Source organism: Pangasianodon hypophthalmus, chromosome 9 (genome assembly GCF_027358585.1).
Source record: "Pangasianodon hypophthalmus isolate fPanHyp1 chromosome 9, fPanHyp1.pri, whole genome shotgun sequence".
NCBI lineage: Eukaryota > Metazoa > Chordata > Actinopteri > Siluriformes > Pangasiidae > Pangasianodon > Pangasianodon hypophthalmus.
In genome coordinates, this window is record NC_069718.1 from 29,632,190 (window position 1) to 29,655,836 (window position 23,647).

At 37.7% G+C, this 23,647-nt stretch overlaps 1 protein-coding gene across 2 annotated transcripts; it reads left to right on the top strand.

Annotated features, from left to right (window-relative positions):
* Window positions 1-13,638: 13,638 nt before the first annotated feature.
* Window positions 13,639-22,373, top strand: LOC128318901 (NLR family CARD domain-containing protein 3-like). Of its 2 annotated transcripts, none has more exons than XM_053237042.1 (8): window positions 13,639-13,728; window positions 13,888-14,009; window positions 14,470-14,592; window positions 16,759-16,813; window positions 16,987-17,191; window positions 17,480-20,180; window positions 20,412-20,588; window positions 20,722-22,373. In XM_053237042.1, the coding sequence occupies exons 2-6, from the start codon at window positions 13,957-13,959 to the stop codon at window positions 19,255-19,257; spliced, it is 2,214 nt and encodes a 737-aa protein (XP_053093017.1). In that variant the 5' UTR covers window positions 13,639-13,728; window positions 13,888-13,956; the 3' UTR covers window positions 19,258-20,180; window positions 20,412-20,588; window positions 20,722-22,373. The 2 variants fall into 2 exon arrangements, with proteins under 2 accessions (XP_053093017.1, XP_053093016.1); XM_053237041.1 differs by having other exon boundaries at window positions 13,668-13,728; window positions 13,829-14,009.
* The last annotated feature ends 1,274 nt before the right edge of the window (window positions 22,374-23,647 follow it).

Genomic DNA, 23,647 nt, shown 5'->3' on the forward strand with positions numbered 1-23,647 from the left:
GAATTTCCTGTTACCAGGTAATATTAATATAATGGAACATGATTGTCCACATATCAGATGTCAGACTCACTGCTGATACCTTCGGCCTTGGCTTTTTCCTTTGTTTCATTGTACTTCAGGGTCACTCTCATTTAAAGCAGCTCTTGTAGGGAAAGTGCAGGTAGAGTCCAGTGCACTGACACACTCCCTAAATCCAGTATCTTCGTGTGTTAAGGATGCCCACCCATTTAATCATATTAAGTAATGCTTCCTCAAGCCTTTGGTTTTGTCCCTACAAAAAAAAAAAAAAAGCTGATATTCACTACAAAAGGTATTATATTGAAGGTCAGATCATATGCATATGGAGTCAATTCAAAATAATAGCAATTTTATTCTTTATCCACATATACAATATTGGCTTGCATCATACAATAATTACACTATACTCTATACCTTGGAGTACTCTCTGCTGGTTCAGGTGCATTTTCATGCCCAAGCATTGATGTTTTATTGCTTTTTGCCAACTGCTGAGAGCAGAGCAAGCACTGCATCTGAAAATCTAACAGCATGTTTTGTTTAAAAAAAATAAAATAAAAGAATTAGAATCAACACAATTTAATGCAATGCATGTATTGAATACAATGTGAATAAATATACATCTGAGGAGATCTGTTTTTTAAAAAAAAAAAAAAAAAAAAAAAAAAAAAAAAAGTTCATGCTTTTGAACCACTTCTCTTTCTTGAAGTTTCCATTTCTTGCAAATATGTGATTGACAGTTTGAATCGTAACACCACTCTGCCGCCTCACGTGAAGGTTTCACAGTTTTTTCCAAACACTGCACCTTCAAATGAACCGCTTTTGAACCAGTCACATGACTGCGTGTCCTGAATGAAGCTTCAGACCTCAATGATCATGTGACTACAGCAAAGCGACACAAGCATCAGCACACTGCTTTGGAAAACACTGCTTCACATTTTTTCAACACAAGCTCAGAAGCAGCTCGGTTGTAATGATGAGTCAACAGAGTGAGGATCCATTTGCAGCGTTTAATAAAAGGTAGACACAGTTGTACAGGCGTGGTCGATCAGCAGCAAACAGGGTCATCAGAGGCGAGACAAAGGCAGAGTAATCAGACAGGCGGATGGTCGGGGCAGGCAGCAAACAATCCAGAAACCAGAGAAAGCAGTCCAAGGTCAAACACAGTAATGTCAGCCGGGGCGAAACAAGACTTCACGAAGCGTGAGGGTGAGACAGAGGCTTAAGTAGTCCCGGTAACAAGCTGCAGGTGAGCTCGTAATCAGTGCTGGGCACGGGGTGATGGGAAATGGAGTTTAGAGGGAAAAGTCAGTACTCCGGTGATGGTGACCTCTGGTGACGACCACAGAGGCCGGATTCATTACATCGGGTGTAGTTATGATCCTGGCTCACAATCTGAAATAAATTTAAAAAATTGTTTTATGTTAAGTATACTTTTTATTTTAAGCTTTATTTACTAACCCTCTGAATAATTTTTTAGAGTGTAACAGTCTAACACTGCACTTCTAATGAGTCAGGAATAAAACACTCAGCTATGTCACTTCACTCATTTTTTTCTTCTATTTTCATTTTATTCTTTATTTATTTGTTTGTTTCCAGCACCCAACTTTGCTTTATTTCAAATTAATTATATTATATTTCATTACCAATTCTGTAAACCTTCTTTAGTAAATATTAAACTTTACCTCATAACTATCATAATCTTCGTAACTACAGAAACATAAACTTATCTACATTAACTACAGAAACTAAACTTCTCAATGTTAGTAAACACAGAATGAGGCTCAGTGACTCACAGTAAACACTATGGAGTCTCATGAGGATAAATATAAATATATTTAAAAACAATTTTCTTTTTTTGCTTATTTGCTTATATATTGTATATTTGATGTTATTAATTGCTAATAAACTGGATTTAAATAAATACAAAAAGAAACTTTAATGATGTCCAGTTATTTCCTGAAGAGATAATAAAATGCCTAATTTTGCAGTGAATATTTAATAAACAAGTAATTAAAAAGTGTTTTTAATTTAAAAAAAAATTCCTCACAATCAATATGTATTGTGACATTTTAAATGATGTGTGAGGAGTGAAAGGATTTTATTATTTTATTAGATTAGTCATAGGCTTCTTCACCATCTTTCCTAAGAGTGTATTTTTTGTTCAAACGTTTTGAGGGTGTGTGACTGAATATAAAAACCAGGTGTTACGTTCTGGGGTATGTTCACGTGTTTTTGTGTTTTGTTCTCTCCCCTTTTCTCTCGCCCTCCTTCTCTTTCTCGCTCTCTCTGCAGTACTGCCTCATTGGATAACGTTCCTGTCCGTCTCAATTATCCCCGCTGATGTCATTTGCTGTGACCACCAATCCACCTCTGACCCCGCCTATTTACAACCCGCAGCCATTCATTCCTGGGGAGTTGTTCTGGCTGTTAACACAAAACCCAGTTGTACCTCTAATTTGTAAATAGTATCACTATCACCTGGCACCACACACACACTTCCCCTTCTATATAGATAAATAAATCACCTGATTGATTTGCACTACTTGCTGATGGTCCCTGATTACACACACACACACACACACAACTGATATTTTTTAATAATCAAATAAGTGTTATTCCTCACATACCCCTAGACTAATTGGGGTTGTAACACTAGAAGTCAGCAATGCTGTGTGTGTAAAAAAGCATAACACAACCAGTGATCTGCATTCAGGTGAAAGAAACCCAAAAAAATCACAACATGAACTACCACCGGACTGTGATCAGTGCTGTAGCAGAGAAATTAGCTAGACATGTTTCCAGTAGAGGCATCAGCGTTTATTTTGAACAGTGTATTAATACCAAGATCATTTAACACTGAGTTTACAATAATATAGATATGATATAGATTATACAAAGTCATTATGAAATAATATTACGTGGATTTAGTGACTGTGTGTCAAAAGGCATTTCTGACATATAGGACACTAAATAGTGGATGAGAATAGTGTGATTTGGGACTCGGCACAGCTATAACCTTATTTTCAGTAACTTAACTGTGTAACAGTAACTTGATCACTGCAACCTGTAATCAAACTAACTCCAAAGCTGTGTCCTCTAAATCCTGTGTGTAAAGCCCAGTTTCCCAGCCCTTATCTAACACATGGCAGTGTTTTATCTGCTTTCTCTACAACCCCCGCCTCAGCTCGTGCAGGCCGCTTTGCTTCATTCCAGCTGATGACTGGAATCAGGGGAGTTTGGGGCAGCTTCTGATTGAACATCCTCGGGAGTCTAATGAGGCCTCTCTATAATAGCTTTCTTACCAGTTCAACTCCAACTTCATCAGCACCCTAATAAAGCACTGCATGTTAGTTTTGTTCAGGGTCACTATCTAAACTGAGAGTCTATTCACAAGCACTAGCACTACTACACTTCACATTCAATATTTCCTTCTCTAATGTTTAGGGTTCCTAATAAAACTGCCATATTCAATCATGAGCACCAAAAGTCATGTTCAGTCTCATCACTGCTTCAGTGGAACTTCATATGTTCCGTACGTGGCCTCAGCTATTTCACTCGACAATCTCCACAACTAGGGAAGAAGATTACACAGATAAAGCCAATATATACCTTATTACAGTAAAACATAAAGGGAAAAAGGGAGGGGAGGAGGCGGGAGCATTCACTAACATTTCTCTAATATTTCTCTAACAGTTCTCTCCACTCTCCCCCGGCTAACTACTACAAGTGTAGACTTATAAACACCGCCATAAAATACTTCATAACAGAATAGTGATTGTGGGAAATTGCAGTTCCTGGGTTTGGCCACACGAGGGCAGTCAAGCTCCATCCAGCACAACACGCAGCGCCGCCTCAAACAGCCGGTAGGCCTTGTGTCCTTCCCACAGACACAGAGCTCATCAGCCTTATTACTGTGCACTGGATTATTCTGCCATAACAACTCCAACACACGCCTCTTTACTATTATTATTATTATTATTAGTAGTAGTAGTAGTAGTAGTAGTAGTATTTTAAATTTTATTTTCTATCCCTTTTTTAAGAACATATCTTCATGCCTCTCAGCACTTGACATGGAAATGTTAAAAAAAGGTTTATATTTACTTTTTATATCCGGATGTCTGTAACAACTGGTTTGTGACAAAAAGTCCATTGTTAAAAACACTATATAATGAAATAAACGAGTGAATGAATGAATAAATAAATAAAATTAAAATGCCAGTCTTGCCTTTTTAAATCAAAATTTGTTGAATAATTCACAATTTGTTACAATAAATCTTCAACATTCGCAATTATCACAATAACTCTTGAACATTTACACAGTTTAAATATTTCACAATTTGTTGCAGTAATTCTTCAATATTACAAACTTTTAAATACACAAAAATAACTATTTACAACATAGTCACATCATATTATTATATCTACATAGTTATTTCCCTTAAATAATTTACAGACATCATATTTTTAATAAAGACCATGGAGATTTATTTTTAGATCTTCGCTCCATTGTCCTTTGTCTTTTTAGTTCATTTAAGATTAGTTTAAAAAGCGTCTCAGCTGGGAGATGGCATTGCTTAGTATCTTTAACCCTTGTGTGGTGTTCATATTTTTGTTAATCAGCCGGTGTTCCTGGGTCTGGTGGACCCGCTGCATTTTTTGGGTTTTTAATTCAACACAATCAAACAATTTTATGTTAAAAAACTCAACAGATGTTTACTTCATCCCAATTGCAAGCAATATAAACAACATATATGGTTAATATTTGCCCTTTACCTTTGTTAGACCACATTTATGAATTAAATTGCTACTCGTTTTTTGTTTGTTTTTTAATAAAATGTAATAAAAAAAAATGAAAATCAATTATAATCAAGATATGAGGAAAAAAATTCAACAAATTTACAAATGAAGCAAGGTTTTTCATAACTATTGATTCTTATTTATTTGATCTTCATTAGAAATTTAACCCATTCAGGTCAGTTTACACAACACAAGCTGAACACATACAGGAACCATGTCAGTCTAGACAACACATTAGCCCCACTGAACACATTGCTTTTTCATACCAGCCTATACAACACATGAGGGGGAGAGTTGTACTGTGTGTGCGTTGCATATGTACTTCTTGCACTTGATGCATGCATATTGTGAAGTGTGTGGACCCACGATGGACAGAAAAACACAATATGGACAGAAAAACCCTACACTGGCCGCTGTTGATATTCTTTGGACATCTCAGCACACAATGCCTTTGTCATCTGGATGGCACTGAACCCAGAGTGGAACAGAGGGAAGCTCCAGAGGAGATGCCTCTTTCTCTCCCACTCTGGGAAAGGCACTGGTGAGTTGCACCTCAAATCCAGAGAAGACCACATGTTCCAAGATGTCAAAGAATATCAAGAGCGGCCAGCGTAGGGTCCTCCTTTTGCAGCTGTAGCCAGTCCCCAGCTTGTCCATGTTGCACGGAAAAGTTCTCTGCCAGTTTCTGCATCCCACAGGGATTCTGTGGATTCCCCTTTGGAAATGAAAACTCCAGCAAGGATAAGAACCCCAAAGTAGGCATGTAAATGGGTTTGGTCCATCTTCTTCCACCTCTCTCTCCAAAAACACGCCTTCCTTCTAAATTAGTGCAATCCAGAATAATTTTCTGGATGGAATCTGGGATGAAAAGCTCAAAAGAAGACTTGAAGTCCTGCACATGAGAAACTGCCATCCGTGTTGGCCCTGGCTGCATCCTTATCACATTGGCAGCCATGCGGGGTGGCTCATTTCTTGGGCAAGAAGACCATTCAATTTCACAATTTTTTGACATCCATATTTCTTCACTTGCTAGCTGCTGATGGGCTTGTTCTGGTCCTGGAGCTGGCTGCTTACAGGCTGGTCCTGGGTCTGGCTGCTGATGGGCTGGTCCTGGGTCTGGCTGCTGATGGGCTGGTCCTGGGGCTGGCTGCTGATGGGCTGGTCCTGGGGCTAGTCTTCATTTTGGAACTAGCTGATGCTCAATCTCCTCTTCTTCAAAGTCACTGTCACACTCTGAATTTTCAGAAATGTGACCCTCACATTCTGAAACCTCTTCCTTTACATCATCCTCAAAAGCTTCTCTCTCTTCCAAAATCAATTGCAAGACCCTCTGAGCAGATAATCTTTTGGCCATCTTGATCAGTTGTGATAAGGAACCACACTGGCAAAGCTATATTTATTGTGTCACTCCCCCAATTTGCAGCTGGGATAGAGTATGAGCAAATAAAGATTTGTTCCTGCAAGACAGAGGGTAAAATGTGCGGGAATGTGAGAGCACACAGATATCAGTGCTTGAATTTTGCAAAAATGTTGCAACCCTGTGCGGGGAAACACAAAACTCACTCTCTCTCTCACACACACACACACACACACACATACTAACAGCAGGTCCAGACAGAAGGAGGACAGTGTAGGTACACAGGACCTACAATTTCCACACTTTTATTAGCCCCGGGTCCAGTGGACCCGAACATCCTGTATGTAATATAAATGTGTAGGGGGGGTGTACAGTGAGTGGTCATTGAAAATGTGTTCTGATATATGTTCTTCACAGAAAATGAGCCAAGGCCAGTGAGTCTGAGTTTGAAAAAATAATTAATCGTATCATTTTTCTTTTGATAAAAAATGAAAACGGGTCCCACAGACCCGAACACCATACAAGGGTTAATCTGACATTTACATACACAAGGCCTTTATGTTATAAAGTCTGATACTGCACTGCTGTGTAATTATAGAAATATTTAGACATTTCTATAAAGTCATTATTATTTGGGTAAAATGTTCCTTAATTCTGTAAAAAGTTTAGTTTAACCATAATTACTGAATAATTCAAATTAGTTACTAAATGATATGTTTTAAAATGAATAACTGAATAACAATCCATGGGTTTTAGAGGTTCGTTTCACATATACTATAGAATAAGCGATGTTATAGTATGTGTGTGTAAATCTGTGTGTGTGTGTGTGTGTGTGTGTGTGTGTGTGTGTGTGTGTGTGTGTGAATTTGTGTACTGTGTATCATCGGGTCCTCGGCTCCTGGCTGCCAGGATTGTTGTCTGGATGGTCGAGTTCCCTGTTTAAAGTGTGTTATTATGTACATGTATGTAAGGATTTAATAAAAAGGCATCATGCTCATTGGTTATTTCACTGTCATGATCCGCCCACTTCAGTTCATGAGATTTAGTTGGTCTATCAGTGTGGGTGAAAGAGAGAATGAGAAAGCCTGTGTGCCTCTGTGTATTGTTGCAGGGCTGGGGAGGAGGCCGCATTACCACTTTATGTTCTGTTTGGGGCTAAATGACTCCTTTTAAAACCCTGTACATTATAGAACTGATTGTTCCAGCCTGAGCTTACCTCAGCTCCTCTAACAACAATATTCACTTTACATAGATTGATATGTAACATGGCTTTAAACTAGCATGCTGAAATAAAATATTTAAATCTGAAATGAAAAGGGGATGTTAGTTTTTGTCCCATTCCCTCCATCTTTTATTCCTGCTTTGGGCATAGTGGATTTTAGACTGAGTTATTATCTAAAACTCAAGAGGGACCAGGAAGCTAAAGTGCTAGTTTTATATAGTAGCCTACTGATGTAGATAAATGCATTAGAGTATTACTTTACATTACATTATTACAGCTTTTATTTTTTTTTTTAAAGATCTCACTCCCTGAGATCTTCCACTGTGCTGAATGTGTGCTCCCACTGTTAAAGTCTGCAAACACTAACCTTTTACTAAAACACTGTCCTTTACAACACACACCTTTATTTTCATTAGCGGCCTCTGCCTTGTGGAAAGTTTTTACACAAGTAAACTCACCGTTCACCAACAGCTCAGATGCTGGAAAAAGCTTTACACCAAACCATTTCCACTCACTTCCACTGCACGACTAACAGCATTGTCTACATGCCTGAAAAGAAAAGAAAAAGAAAAGACTCCAAAACGCTCCTATATGCCACTTCACCTAAAAGAGTCGTTTGGAAGAATCGACTCCTCCTTCATGAACGGCACATCTCCAGAGTCTACACTGGGATTGGCATTTATAACCTTAACACGCTGGCTTTGCTTCTTTTGTGGTTTCTATTTTTATTAAATTATTTATTTCATCCTAATTTTCTGCTCTTCAGCTTGTGAAAAACACATAAAGAACAAAGCATTGAACTAAGAGACACGTACAGGATGCAATGGAACTTTGGAATTCTCCCATAATGCACCTCGGCAAACAAACAAAAACAATAACAAAACATTTAAAAACATGATTTCTAATTGTGATTTTTAAGATGTTGTAATAAATATGAAATAATAATTAGATCATAGTGAAATATTCATTACTACACATCTTTTTTAGTGTGTACAATTGTTTAGAGGATTTATTTATTTAGTTAGTTAGTTTTTTTTTTAAATATACCATGATCGAGAAGTGTAGTGATTATCTGCTCCATAAATAGCTTCTGTTTTCTTTCATCTCTCGGTGTTTGATTAAGGCAGCGCAAAGTGGTCTCTCCTGAAATGGGCAAGTGCCACGCCTTACCAAGCACCCATGCCCTGCGAATAGTCCCAGCTTGGCATGTCCTTCCCACTTTTACTTTTACTTTTTACTTTTCTTCTTTGTTTTTTCTCTACTTTCTTCCACAGATGTAACGGTTGCTATAAGGACTTGGGCAATATCATTTGAGATGAGGTTTGAAAAGCGCTGAATTAGATTTCAGAGTCTTTACTGCCATCTACAGGAAAATGCACAAGTTCTCCATCTAACACCTGACTTTTCCCATCGAGAAAATCAAGATAAACATGTTTTTATAACAAGAACACATACTTGACATGGCCACAGGTAAGTAAGTTCATATATACAACCATATGAAAAGATTCTCGGATGTACAGCCACCTGAGAAACTCATATTTAAACCTTCTTACAATGGATATAAAAAAAATCAAACCAGGATAAATCATATCGGAACTTTTTCCACCCTTAAAGTGGAATTACAATTTACGAAAATTAATTGAAAAACCATCAGAAACATTTCAGGGAAAAATAGGAAAATAAAAGTTACAATAATTCAATCTCATGTTCAAAAGTAATTATCATACAGCTGTCATCAATGAAATTATTCTGATTAAACCCCAAATAAAGACCAACATGCATTCATACATTTCATTTATTAAATCAATTCATTATTTGAACCAAATTATTTACTGCAAATGCAGAGAGTCAAGTTTGGAAATGTGGCCACACGAGAGTAACCAAGATCCATCCAGCACAACACACTTCACTCACTACACAAAAACTCTGTTTACCTCATAGCATGGAATATTATTAATCATAGTGTCTCATTAATTATTATTATTATTAGTAGTAGTAGTAGTAGTGTTGATATTGTTGTTATCAGAATAATTTTATTTGCCATATTCTTTGACATTATTAGGATTTTTTCTTGGTGTTTGGTCACAACACGATACATTCAACTCAGTTTACACACACACACACACACATCACAGACAACACAACACACAACTACCATCCCAATATCCAAATACTGCACCTTAAGCAGAAATCCATAGACTCAGTTGTAATTTATATTACAGTGGAGGTACAAATAGCAGCTGAATGCAGTTCAGATGGCATTAAATTATTATTATTATTATTATTATTATTATTAAGTATAGTAATAATAATAATAATAATAATAATAATAATAATAATAATAATAATAATAATAAAGAGTTGAGAAGGTGCGTGTGTTGGAGTTGTTGTCTCTTGGCTAACTACTACAAGTGTAGACTTATAAACACCTCCATAAAATGCTTATAATAACAGAATAGTGATTGTGGGAAATTGCAGTTCCTGGGTTTGGCCACACGAGGGCAGTCAAGCTCCATCCAGCACAACACGCAGCGCCGCCTCAAACAGCCGGTAGGCCTTGTGTCCTTCCCACAGACACAGAGCTCATCAGCCTTATTACTGTGCACTGGATTATTCTGCCATAACAACTCCAACACACGCCTCTCCTCTACTCTTTACTATTATTATTATTATTATTATTATTATTATTAAGATCATATCTTCATGCCTCTCAGCACTTGACATGGAAATGTTAAAAAAAGGTTTATATTTACTTTTTATATCCGGATGTCTGTAACAACTGGTTTGTGATAAAAAGTCCATTGTGTAAAACGCTATATAATGAAATAAACGAGTGAATGAATGAATAAAGAAATAAAATTAAAATGCCGGTTCTGCGTTTTTAAATCAAACTTTATTGAATAATTCACAATTTGTTACAATAAATCTTCAACATTCGCAATTATCACAATAACTCTTCAACATTTACACAGTTTAAAAATTTCACAATTTGTTGCAGTAATTCTTCAACATTACAAACTTTTAAATATACAAAAATAACTATTTACAACATAGTCCAATCATATGATTATATCTACATAGTTATTTCCCTTAAATATTTCCAGAGATCATATTTTTAATAAAGACCATGGAGATTTATTTTTAGATCTTCGCTCCATTGTCCTTTGTCTTTTTAGTTCATTTAAGATTAGTTTAAAAAGCGTCTCAGCTGGGAGATGGCATTGCTTAGTGTCTTTAAAATCTCTTCTTTTTGCAGGATTGTCCCACATCTATCTTCCTTTAATTGCACAAGTCTGCTCTCTTTCCATTCTTTAGTTTAATGCGTGATTCATGCGGTTGATGAGGATTTTAGCGAGTATTTTAGAATCGATATTCATGAGACTTATCTGCCTCCAGTTCTCCAGCTCATATGGCTCACCTTTCTTAAATCTTAGTGTCATAACACACTGCTACAGAGATTCATTTCAAATCCCTCCCTTTATGGCTTGGTTGTAGAAGTCAGTTAGGAGATGTGCAATGTGTTTAACTGCAGCTTTGGAAAACTCAGCTGGAAGCCCATCAGCTCCCGGACTTTTCCCCTCCTTTAACTGCACTATTGCTTCTAGCGTTTCTTTTCCATCTATTGGCTCTCCTCAATGCTGCATGCCACTAGTTTTTAAAGTTGGCCATGGAGATAGAAAATCTGAAATTCTCTTTGGCATTGCATTTCTTCTCCATGGGGCATCTTGGCATTTCTGTAGAGTTCTTTCTCTTTTCTCTTCCTCATCCTCGATTATATTTCCATCATTCTCTCTGAGGGCCTTTATGCTCCTCTTTTCCCTGCGGTTTCTCAGTCTTTAATACCATTCTGTGGCTTTCCGGTGGAGGTCGTGTCCAGGCCAGCTTGCAACTGAACGTTTCAGAAGAAATCCTCGTTTAGCTTTGTTAACTCCCATTTCATTTTCTACACACAATCATCTTCTTCCACATTTCTATTCTGTTTAGACTGAAGTTCAGCAGATTCTGAGAGAAGTTTGCTGTGCTAGTCCTTCTTTGCTTTGTTAAGTGACTTACATTTTCCTTTAAAGATTATGTGTTTTTTTAAACTTCCCACATTTTATTAAATCTTTTAATAGTTTTATTGGTTGAATTTCTTTTGCCAGTTGGTCTATAGTTTCTTTATGTAGTAAACATGTGGGATTTAGTTTCCAGAAGCTTCTCTTGCCGTGTGACTCCATCATTAGCTTCACTTTCACAGATCAGTGATCCGAGGCTACTGAGTGATCAGGTCTGTAATGTGCTACTCGGATGGTTTAGAGCTGCACATTCTGTCTCTTATTATTATTATTTTTGAGTCGAAACGGTGAAACCAATGTCCTGAGGGAATTTCTGTCTAAAAGACTCTTTCAGTTCATGTGTTTCACAAACCTTTTGGAGTAGTTTCCCTTCTCTGGATGTTGATGTGTTTGTATTGGGGAATTTATCCTTTTCATGTGTAATGGGACTGAAATCTCCACATAAAATAATATTATACCCCACATTTAACACTTCCTATAATTTATAAAATATTCTCATTTCACCAGCTCTATCTGAGGGGTTTACACACTAATAGGCAGCGAGGCGAACAAATCCAAAAACACAAGGCAAAGGCAGAAAACCGTAAACGTGAACAGGGTCGAGCACAAAAGACAGCAAAACACTATGGCAGAGAGAAAAGGCTTGGTAATGTCCCAAAAACAATACTTCGCCTCCTAGTGTAGTGAACGCTCTGTTTAAATATCTGAAAGAACCCCGGAAGTGTTTCTCGTGGGTGGTGTCAAAACTCAGGCGAGGGCTCCCTCTGGCGGGCAGGTGCCGGTGGTGACGCTACAGATGTGTGTGTGTGTGTGTAAACTGAGTTGAATGTATCGTGTTGTGACCAAACACCAAGAAAAATTCCTAATACATGTCAAAGTATATGGCAGAAATTAAAAAAAAAATATTCTGATAACAACAACAAGAACAACAATAATAATAATAATAATAATAATAATAATAATAATAATAATGGTTCAAACAATGAAATGATTTAATAAATTAAATGTATGAATGCATGTTGGTCTTTATTTGGGGTTTAATCAGAATAATTTCATTGACGACGGCTGTAGGATTATTTTGATGCAGAGAGAAAGCAAACTGGACAAATGAAGTATTTGGTATTCATTACTCAAATGGACTTTTGTTTTAAAAATGTACACTTTTGTATTAAAAAAATCTGTCCAAGTAAAAATAAATACTAATATATACTTACATATACTTTGTCAAAATTATTTAATTGAAATAAAACATCTATGTACAATAAAGATATTATTTTAGAAAACAATAAAGAAATGATTTAGCAGAAGAAACACAGACCTTCCAGAATACCACTGTATGCATCAGCAAAACAGATGGGATTTTCTCTTCTTCAGCACGAGCATAAAAAGAGCAAACAGGATCCAGGTCAGAATCCCTCTTCTTTAGCTGCAACCTGACTTGGTAAAAGTGATGAATTAACCTCCAGCATACCTCTTTAACCTCGCTTCTTATAAGATATTTATACAGTAGAGCTCAAGGCTCCAATAAGACATGAATATATTAATCTACTAATCTTCCTCTATTTCTAACACAGGGTTTGGATGAGAAAGAGAAACAAATTCACCCAACCAGTCTGTGTATGGATGTGCAACAGCAAGGAGAGGAATTATGACTCCATAGATCTCTTTAAAAGTGGATTAACTCTGATAGGAACAGCACCAAGAACCTCAGCAGGTCAGATTTTAGTAACAGGAACATCTTTTGGGGAAACGGGAGACTGGAAATGAGCTAGAAATCCCTTATATGAGACCAACATCCCTGGAGAATTAATTAACTGACTGACTAACAGAATATTTTTATCAAACCTTTTATCAAGTCCGACAAAATACTGATTCATTCTTATGAAGAATATTACAGTTATTCCAAATGAAATCCTTGTGAGGTGGAAAACTGTGCTTGTGTATCAGAGACCAAGTCAGAAGAAGCTGCCTGTGAAAAGCAGATAATGTTGCTGGTCATTTATCAATTTTATAATTACACATCAGAAGCAAATCAAGGCAACAAACTGAGAAGCACGTAACTGGGAATAAAGATCCATAAAGACACTGGGCCCACTTTTAATATAAAACCGTAGCTTTTAAGTTTCGTGACGTTTTTGCGCATGCGCAGAGGATTGAGTCCCGCTGTAACCCGTTAACGCATGCGCGTTGGGATCGAGGGAAGGACGCATTGAGACCGTGAAAGTGAAAGTAAACCACAGCAGCTCTATTTCAGAAACCATTTCAGGAGTAAAAACACAGTGAGTCTCTAAATCTAAAGCTATAATATATAAACACACTGAAGTGACACTAGATGCAGAAGAGTTTTGTGGGTTTGTACTGAAGGTTTAATGTACACAGGTTGTTTTAGGACTTGATACCGTGACTATTTCCTGTAAGTGAACTCTGTGCTGATACAGGGTTTGATTTAACACACCGATGTTGGAGTGAAGTAAACGTGTGTCCTGCTGTAATCTGGAGAAGGAGACATGACCTCCAACATGAGTGTGTCTGGAAAACAGGACTTAAAGAAAGACGAGAGGTGAGTTACTTTTCCATTCACCAGCAATAAATACACACCGTCTCATGGGAACAGATCTGTATCTCTAAACACTCACTAGTTAACAGAGGAACTAAACTTTGCTTTAAGGTGTTTAATAGCAGTGAATATATCACTGATCTGATGTAAGAACAGTTTAGAGAAATCATTCACTGAGAGAAGAGTAAAAAGGACTGTGTAATGTGTAGCATAAGAGCAGCATAGCTTTGAGTCAGTGAACTCTACAGGCTTTAAGACCCAGCTGAGTCAGTTAGCTGTGATTGGGACTCCTGACATCAGAGTAATTCCTGAGGGATCAGGCGAGTCTCCTGTTTGAATAAGTGTGCAGACTGTAGCTGAATTAAAAAGATGGAATTCTTGGTGTTTAATGATGAACACATTGTTTAACAGTGCTGAGACAGCAGAGTATTAATTATTGCTGATATTTCTGTTGTAATTCTAGAAGGATGAAGAGAAAGAGATCAGACTCACCAGAACCCAGCTGTATGTCCATGAAGAGTGACGCGTCAATGGATCCTCCGGTTAAGTTCAGAGACAGAGACAGAGACAGTTCTACTGATGTGAGGTCTGTATAGTGAGGTGTTTTACGGCAATGTTCCACCTGATCAAACTCACTCGTCTCATTATGAAGCCCTTCATGAGCTTTATCAGGTGTTGAACCAGTACAACACTAAACTGTGCAGTGCTGCAGCTCTCAGACTGGCAGTGAGGAAAACTGCTTTAAGAGTTCAGTTCAGCCTGCAGTCCCTGAGCTGGAGGGTCTGTGGTGCTACAGAGGAACATTTACACCTGGGAAATTAATGACAACATAAATATTTTATTCATTCATTCTTTCATTCAAACTTTTGTTTCTAAATATGTTAGTGTTAGTTAGGAAATCCTGAAATCAGTGTATTGTGTTAAGAGGAGAGTGTTAAAGGTGCAATAATTTATTTTTCCATGTACACATCACCTAGAAATTTGTAGAACATGAAAAAAAGCTATGGTCATGGCCTCAGCACAAGTGTACTATGTGGCTGAAAAAATAAAACTCGTCTGGAAATCTGCCTTCCAGACCAGTAGTGTTTGGTCAGGCCTCGTGTCGGTTATCTTATAGACACTCCCCAAAGTCCCTTCACTCATCCCCCATCTCAGCTTTCCTCCAGAGAAGAAAGAAACATCGCCAAAGACTGTAAGCTCTAGTGTCACCACCTTCAAGGAGGAAAAATGAAGGACATCCTCCCAACAAACAAACAAACAAATAAATACATAAATAAATAGGCAATATGTTTTCAGGTTGTCTGTCTATCTGAGACTTTCACTGGCACATATCGTTAAACCATTTTCCTGATTCTACAGATTTACAATTGTGTTTTTACTGATAGAAGAATGATGATTTAACACTGTGTGGATTATTGAATAGAAAAAGGATATGGTGACCCTGTTTTAAGTAAAATACTTTTTAAATATATTATATCTATGGATTAAAATATATTGAATAGACTGTATGGTTAGTAATTTATTCTTTTTAAATTGTAAAGTGACCATTGTATAGAATGTAAAGTAATATATTTATAAATGACCAATTAAAACTATCTAATCATTTTACTCCTCAGTATAAAAGAATAGATGGGACATTATCAGGCTAATTTGCAGTAAACTGTGCAAACACACTAAAATCCTAATCTCAGCCACCTGGGACACTGGAGCCACGAAGCTCTGAAGTTAACTGATGTAACAAGCAGAGTACCTGTGTAACATGATTTAGACAATAATTCTCTCAGCCATCCTGTATATAAACTAGCCTATAGTGTCGTGGCAAAACTTTTCAGATGAGAATAACAAAAATAACTTTCCAAAGACAAAGGGTTTTGGATGCCAAATATGAGACTTTATTGAATGAACCAACAAAGCAGAGATGATCATCTGATTTACACAGTCGTGGCTCATGCTTTTATACACTTCTAGAACAATGATCTTATTAAGTGAAGTCTTCTCTTTTTTTCTTTTAATCACACACCTGCTTAGTTTACCCTCTATCTTAGTTTTAACCATGGCGAGAGATCACTCAGTTTATTTTTTAAAAAAAGTTAACATTCATCACAACCTCAACAATGCACTTCAGTAGTCTGATAGAGAGAAAAACACCTTCCCGTGAGATATGACAGAGCACATCTGGACTGAAGAAGATACAATTTATGAATGAGAACTGTGTGCTTATTGTTTTTCCCAAAAGCACAGTCTACCTGCAAGGTCACACCAGTTTGTTTTAGGTTTCTTGATTCACATACACAGAAATATCCTTGTAAAATCATAAAGTCACTCTCTAAATGCACTAAATCTTTTATGATTTCTAAGTATTTTAACTCTTGATTATACTTGATGGATTATATGATAATCATACTTAAATCATACTTTGATTAAGAAAATTCTTTGAGAATAGTCATGCTAGTCACTGTTGTTAACAGCTCGTGAAGGTGTTTTAGCTATAAAAGAGAACCACAAATGAGCTCCAGCGTTGTCCAGCATTGAGGCGTTGAGTGGAACAAAATCAAAAAAGAATGAATGAAAAACGAGCTAGTCAGTTGGAGGAAGCTTTTCACTTTCTGCAGTGTCTTATATTTATGCTGTGTATTATTATTCTTACTACTCAACTGCTCGTTATTATGCATTTCCCCACTTTTCTGTTATTCTATCATCATTATTATCATCATATAGTCCATATTACATGATGTGTTTTGTTTGTTCACAGACCACAAAAGAAGAAATCAAACATCAGCAGAAATCAGTTGGAGTCCATATTCAAGGTGTGGGTGTGACTTGTGTTGTTTTATCGAGGTGCAGCAGAATTATGGGTAATCAGACAGTTGTAAATGTGGTAATAGACAGAGGTTTTTTTTTTTCCTTTTCATAAAATAAAGGCATCTCTCACTGTTTAACATTATAATATTTAGATCTGTTACTGTGTGTTTCTAACCAGGAGCTGGAACACAAAGTCATCACTCTGATAAAGAATGAGCTGAAGAGGTTTAGGAAGCTCGTGAGTCCAGATTACCCAGCATGCACTGAGAGGGAGGTGGAGGATGAGGAGGATCTGCACAGTGTCAGAGAGGGAGCGCTGAAGATCACACTGCACGTCCTGAAGAACATGAACCACACAGATCTCGCTAACACACTGCACAACAGTAAGAGCTCTGAGTCGTGGCTTTATTCCATCAGGTTCACTTTAGAGAGAGGAAATTGTTTTAGATATTAACACTTTTAGTTTTAAGTTTGATTTTAGTATCATGTACATCTGGTGCTTTTCTGTTCTGTTCGTGATCCAGCTTGTGGTTACTCTGTACAATGGTCCTGTTCCTTCAGTAATATTTAGTACATGAATCAGGAATGAACAGCAGCATTTGAAAGAATTTTACATTTTATATTGTGCTCAGTGATTTTGCATTAAAACATGTTATTACTTTGTTTATTAGAGTCTGTGGCCTTTGTGTATCAGGCAAAGTTGAAATCCAACCTGAGAGAGAAGTTTAAAAGAATTAATGAAGGAATCTCACAGCATGGAGGCTCAGCACTTCTGAATGAGATCTACACAGAGCTCTACATCACAGAGGGTTGGAGTGGAGACGTCAATAATGAACATGAGGTTAGACAGATTGAGACAGCGTCCAGGACACCAGCAACACAGGAGACACCCATCAAATGTAATGACCTCTTTAAAGACAAGTCCATCAGAACTGTGCTGACTAAAGGTGTTGCTGGAATTGGAAAAACAGTCTCTGTGCAGAAGTTCATTCTGGACTGGGCTGAAGGAAAAGCAAATCAGGACGTCACCTTCATGTTTCCACTTCCCTTTAGAGAGCTGAATTTGATGAAGCAGCAAAATCTCAGTCTGATGAATCTTCTTCATCACTTTTTCCCAGAAATGAGAAAACTACAATTAATAGATTGTGAATCCTACAAAGTGGTGTTGATCTTTGATGGTCTGGATGAGTGTCGACTTCCTCTAAATTTCCAGAACAATGAGAGATTGTGTGATGTGACAGAGTCAGCCTCAGTGGATATGCTGCTCACAAACCTCATCAAGGGGAATCTGCTTCCCTCTGCTCTCCTCTGGATAACCTCTCGACCAGGAGCAGCCAATCAGATCCCTCCTGAGAGTGTAGACCAGGTAACAGAGGTACGAGGGTTCAGTGATCCTCAGAAAGAGGAGTACTTCAGGAAGAGGATCAGTGATCAGAGCTTGGTCAATAAAATCATCACACACGTGAAGTCTTCAAGAAGCCTCTACATCATGTGCCACATCCCAGTCTTCTGCTGGATTTCAGCCAATGTTCTAGAGAGAATGTTGGGTGAAGCAGAGAGTGGAGAGATCCCCAAGACTCTGACTCAAATGTTCACACACTTCCTGATCTTTCAGATCAAACACAAGGACCAAAAGTACCATCAGAAATGTGACCCTGATCCTCAGCAGACCAGAGAGAGTATCCTGGCACTGGGGAAACTGGCTTTCCAACAGCTGGAGAAAGGAAACCTGATCTTCTATGAGGAAGACCTGAGTGAGTGTGGCATTGATGTCAGAGAAGTGTCAGTGTACTCAGGAGTGTGTACCCAAATCTTCAGAGAGGAGTTTGGGCTTCACCTGGGGAAGGTGTTCAGCTTTGTACATCTGAGTGTTCAGGAGTTTTTGGCTGCTTTATATGCATTTCTCTCCTTCATCAGCAGAAATGTACCAGAACAACAAATCACTGATCTGTCTGAACTTTCCAGAAAGTCAAACATGTCTGATTTCCTCAGGAGTGCAGTGGACAAGGCCTTACAGAGTGAGAATGGACACCTGGACCTGTTCCTCCGCTTCCTTCTGGGTCTCTCACTGGAGTCCAATCAGACTCTTTTACGAGGCTTAATACCACAGAGAGGAAGCAGCTTTCACAGCGAACAGGAAACAGTCAAGTACATCAAGGAGAAGATCAGGGAGAATCCATCACCAGAGAAATCCATCAATCTGTTCCACTGTCTGAATGAACTGAATGATCATTCTCTAGTGCAGGAAGTACAAACTTACCTGAACAGAGAAGATTACAGGTGTCTCAGTGGAAGCAGTCTCTCTCCTGCTCAGTGGTCAGCTCTGGTGTTTGTGTTACTGAACTCAGAACAGGAGCTGGATGAGTTTTCATTGAATAAATATTACCAATCAGAAGAATGCCTTCTGAGGCTGCTGCCAGTGGTCAAAGCCTCCAGAAAAGCTGAGTGAGTATTTTTATTCATAAATGTATTACTGCATGGTTTGTTATTTTAATGTAACACTGAACTGCACTGTTTGGAGAAGATCTTTTACAGAATATTCTTTCACTTTTTACACTAACACATTATGTCCACACTGCGGGACACGTGAGAGAGGATAAGGACGCTTTCACATCTACCTGGGCTGGTTTGGACCGATTAAACTTTCTCTTTAGTTTGGATCTCTTTGGACGTATGTGACTCCACCTGTTCTGGGGTCCACACCAAACAACTGAACTAGTGTCTGTGTAAAATCTAAGGTCCTGAGGTGACAGATTTGTAACGGTACACACCAACTACTATACCGTCTCTGTGAAATTCAACATATAACTCACTGTAAAGTACCACTAGTACTGGCATGTTATTAACTGGTAGTGTACAGTTCTATAATTCTTTATTTTCTGTAATAAAATGCACTATATCTGCAGTGTTGGTTGTAGAAACTTGAACACAGATCAGAGTGTATTGTTTGTAGGCTGCTCGCTCTCACATGTGTGTGTTATGTACATGACCTAATGGTCTTATAATAAATTGTAGCTGAGAGATTGTGGAGTGCAGAAAGATGTCCCTGCTCCTGTAAATGTGCTGATGAGGTGTCCTGTCCTCTGATTTCTGTGTGTGAGAGAAACACACTGACATTTCTGTTCAACTTTAGCTGTATTATGGCTGTGTTTGTGTGTTTGTGATCAGTGTTCTGATATTTCATCATTTCTTTTCCAGTCTGCGTGGGTGTAATCTGACAGAGGAAAGCTGTAGAGTTCTGTCCTCAGTTCTCAGCTCAAACTCCTCCAGTCTGAGAGAACTGGACCTGAGTGACAATAAACTGCAGGATTCAGGAGTGAAGCTGCTCTCTGCTGGACTGGAGAATCCACACTGTACACTGGAGATCCTGAGGTTATATATATACACACACACACACACACACACACACACCTGAGTTTTAATAAACGCAGCAACATGCAGATTTCATCTGTCGTAAATTTAATTGTAGTGATCTGATATATTTTCACTGTTGTGTGTGTGAGATGGAGAGTAAATGTACAGAATATAAAGATTTTGTGTAGTTCATGTTTTCAATGCTAAAACTGAGTGTGTTAAGTGTGAGAAGGTTTTTTTATCTTGCAGGATGCGTTACTGCAGTATTACAGATGAAGGTTGTGCTGCTCTGGCTTCAGCTCTGAGGTCAAACTCCTCATCACACCTGAGAGAACTGAATCTGTACTATAATAATCCAGGAGAATCAGGAGTGAAGCTGCTCTCTGATCTACTGAAGGATCCACACTGTAAACTGGAGACACTACAGTGAGTTACTGACTTACTGACTCTTTACTGTACTGTATGATACTGAATAATATTCACTGTATCCTGTATAATATTATGATTTTTAGAGTGTGTGTGTTGATGTTTATGCTGATGTTGTTTGTTTGTCTTTCAGCATTAAGGATAATAAACTCACCAGGACTGGCGTATGACAGGAGTCTCCCCTCAAACCTCTTTTCCAGGATAAAGCAGTTTTGGTGAAGCGTTAGAACCCGTCCCACATTTCCAGCAGTCTGGGAGCTGAATCATTTATATTCAGATGTAGAAGTTCCATAACAATAACCGTGACTGATCACATCCTTTTATCCACTCAGCTCCAAGTTACTTCAGGCTTTAATAACATATTTTACAATCCAAAGTCAAATCCTTCAGCATCTACACACAACACAGAGATATCATCACATCATCACACTGATTACACAAATACACATCCATGTGTTGTAGCTATTTATAGCTTATTTTTAGCTCCATTTTTATTTAACATTTGTGTCTCCACTGATGATTGATTAATAGTTGTGATACTGATTTATTTATTTTTCCTCTAAAAATGATTTTCAGAGCTCTGTTCTTTGTTGCTTATCTGTTTTTAATGGTGACCATGGTAACAACTCTGTTGCTTGAGTTGTTGTTGTTATGGTGATAAATTAACCTCACTTCTATCTTACCAGTTCCTTGGGTACAGACCAGCAGGGTTCTTGTCCCAGACTTGAACAGTTTTTGCTGAACGATAACTAGATATTTTGACTGTCTAATATATTTAGATTTTTTTAAACTGTAACTGAAAAGCTTTAAGTACATGCACTCTATATATTTGTCATTTAATACAGTTTTGTATATACGTTGTATACAAGCACTGTGCACTTTATTAGGAACACCTGTACACATTCATGCAGTATATTGGTAATTTGTAACATCAAATATACAATATATAAGTAAATAAGCAAAAAATAAAGGTGTTTTTAATTTATTTATCCTCATGAGATGTTTACTGTGGGTCAACAAGCCTCATTTCTGTTTATTAACAAGTTTAGTTATTTACCGTGTTTCCCTAGTTATGAGGTAATTTATGATAACTATCATGTAATGTTTAATATTTACTAAAGAGATTTTAAAGAATTTTTTAAATTTAATACAAATAAATTTAAATAATTAGAAGTGTAGAATTTTGCAGTAGTCATGGTGATGATGATGATGATGTCACAGAGATGGTACAGATTTTTTCATTAGGACTGCTGAAGGTTTGTTTATTTCTACTTTGGGAGCTTCATCATTCACACTCGCAGATTCAGGTGAGAGAGATTTCTCTATGTGTTAAAACTGACAGGTGTGTAAACTCCACACACACTGAGCACACCACAGATTAGAAATACATTTAGAAGATGAGTGTATGACTGCGTTGTACAACTCAATACTAATATTTCATTACAGAGAGTGAAAAACAGGGTTTGAAGTAGAGACAGCACTGATCCCATACCCAGTATTAGTCCCGGGCCGATACCAGCAAAAACAAAATGATGGATATTGGATATCAGAAAAAACATATTGTATATCAGGTACTGTAACAAACAGAGAAGATTGGAATTGGATTTTGGAAATAAAGAGACTCAACTGCTTTTTCCTTTGTTAGGATCATTTTTTGTTATATGTATACATTATCCTATTTATTATTTTCTTTCCAGTGCAGTTTTTTTAGGTCAGTCATTCACATTTATTTATTATAGAAGCAGGGGAAAGGGGAAACAGCTGAGAAATTCTCACTTTTATGAAAATGAATAGTGAATATAAAAATAAAACTGCCTTTCAATTCATTCAGAATAACTTATCCATACGCATAACCACATAAAGTGATATATTTCAAAAAGCTTAGTGAAGACGATGGCCATGCTCGTGATGAGAAACTGTTCTGAGGTTTTTATACCTCATCCTGAAGGAGGAGCTGATCATCATTCATGCTGGACAGGTAGAACACACTGAATCTCGAGTTTCACACCTCAGTGTACTTTTAGCTAGTTACAGCCATGATGAACAACATTTGTTCCTCTGTTCTTCCTTGGTTTGACTCCAGGGGAGTCCGACGTCCTGCAATGTGATGACAAATATATGTCTGATGGGAAGAACTGAACATTTCCTGGCCCTCTGATGAGGTGAGACACTCTTTCTCCTCTCACATGTTCAATATTTCAGCAGTAATGTTCTGAAGCACATCATCAGGTAGTAAAAGTGTGTGTGTGTGTGTGCAGTAATTCATATAAGCCAGCTGTTCCATCTGTTGCAGTGATACGATGCAGAAGGATGAGCTGATGGGAATTATCCAGGGGAAATGTCAGGAATGTTTGCTACACGTGGCTGAACCTGAGCAACACTATTCCTATTTCTTCTGGTTAATTATGGATCGCTTCTGTACTTGAAATGGAATAAGTGCTGGAGTTCATTATGCTGTAAATAAACAAATCATCTTCTCAATTCAATAAATTTAAGTATCTGATTACAATAGCACTCAACCTTTTACTGCTCCATTCTGCTAGTGAGTAAATCATACTTTCCTGAACAAGCTGCTCTGTTGTGTTGACTAATGAAGTAAAATTGGCCAAACTAATGAGAACTTGTTCAGCCAAAACTACCTCAGAACTCTCATGAGCATAGATAAGAAACATACGATGATCAGATGAAGCTAAAATTGAGTTCACAAAAAAGAGAAGTGCTGTGGAAGCGGGGGCGTGGTCGAGCACCAGTTGGTGAATGGAGGGCGGAGCCGGAGAAGGTGAGCGGTAAGGAATGCACACCTGCAGGGAATTCTACTAACGAGTGTTCTGTGCTGCAGTGAGCTGGGCCTAAAAATGAGAGAGAGAGAGAGATCCAGCACAGAGCTGCGTGTGCATGCTTAACTGTGTGTGTAAATAAAGTAAACCGCTGAAAGTGCAAGTGGAGAATAAAACGCCTTGGAGTTGTTCCCAAGCCTGCCTTCTGCTTCCTCATTTCCGCCCGAACACGTAAGGTTTGCAACAAGTTCTTTTATTACTTTATTTAAAACTTACATTTCT

Bases quoted from the DNA above. Each gene is read 5' to 3' on its own strand.
- LOC128318901 (XM_053237042.1), top strand. From the start codon at position 13,957: ATGACCTCCAACATGAGTGTGTCTGGAAAACAGGACTTAAAGAAAGAC. The intron at 14,010-14,469 runs GTGAGTTACTTT...TTGTAATTCTAG, and splicing joins GACTTAAAGAAAGACGAGAG to AAGGATGAAGAGAAAGAGAT. The intron at 14,593-16,758 runs GTCTGTATAGTG...GTTTGTTCACAG, and splicing joins GACAGTTCTACTGATGTGAG to ACCACAAAAGAAGAAATCAA.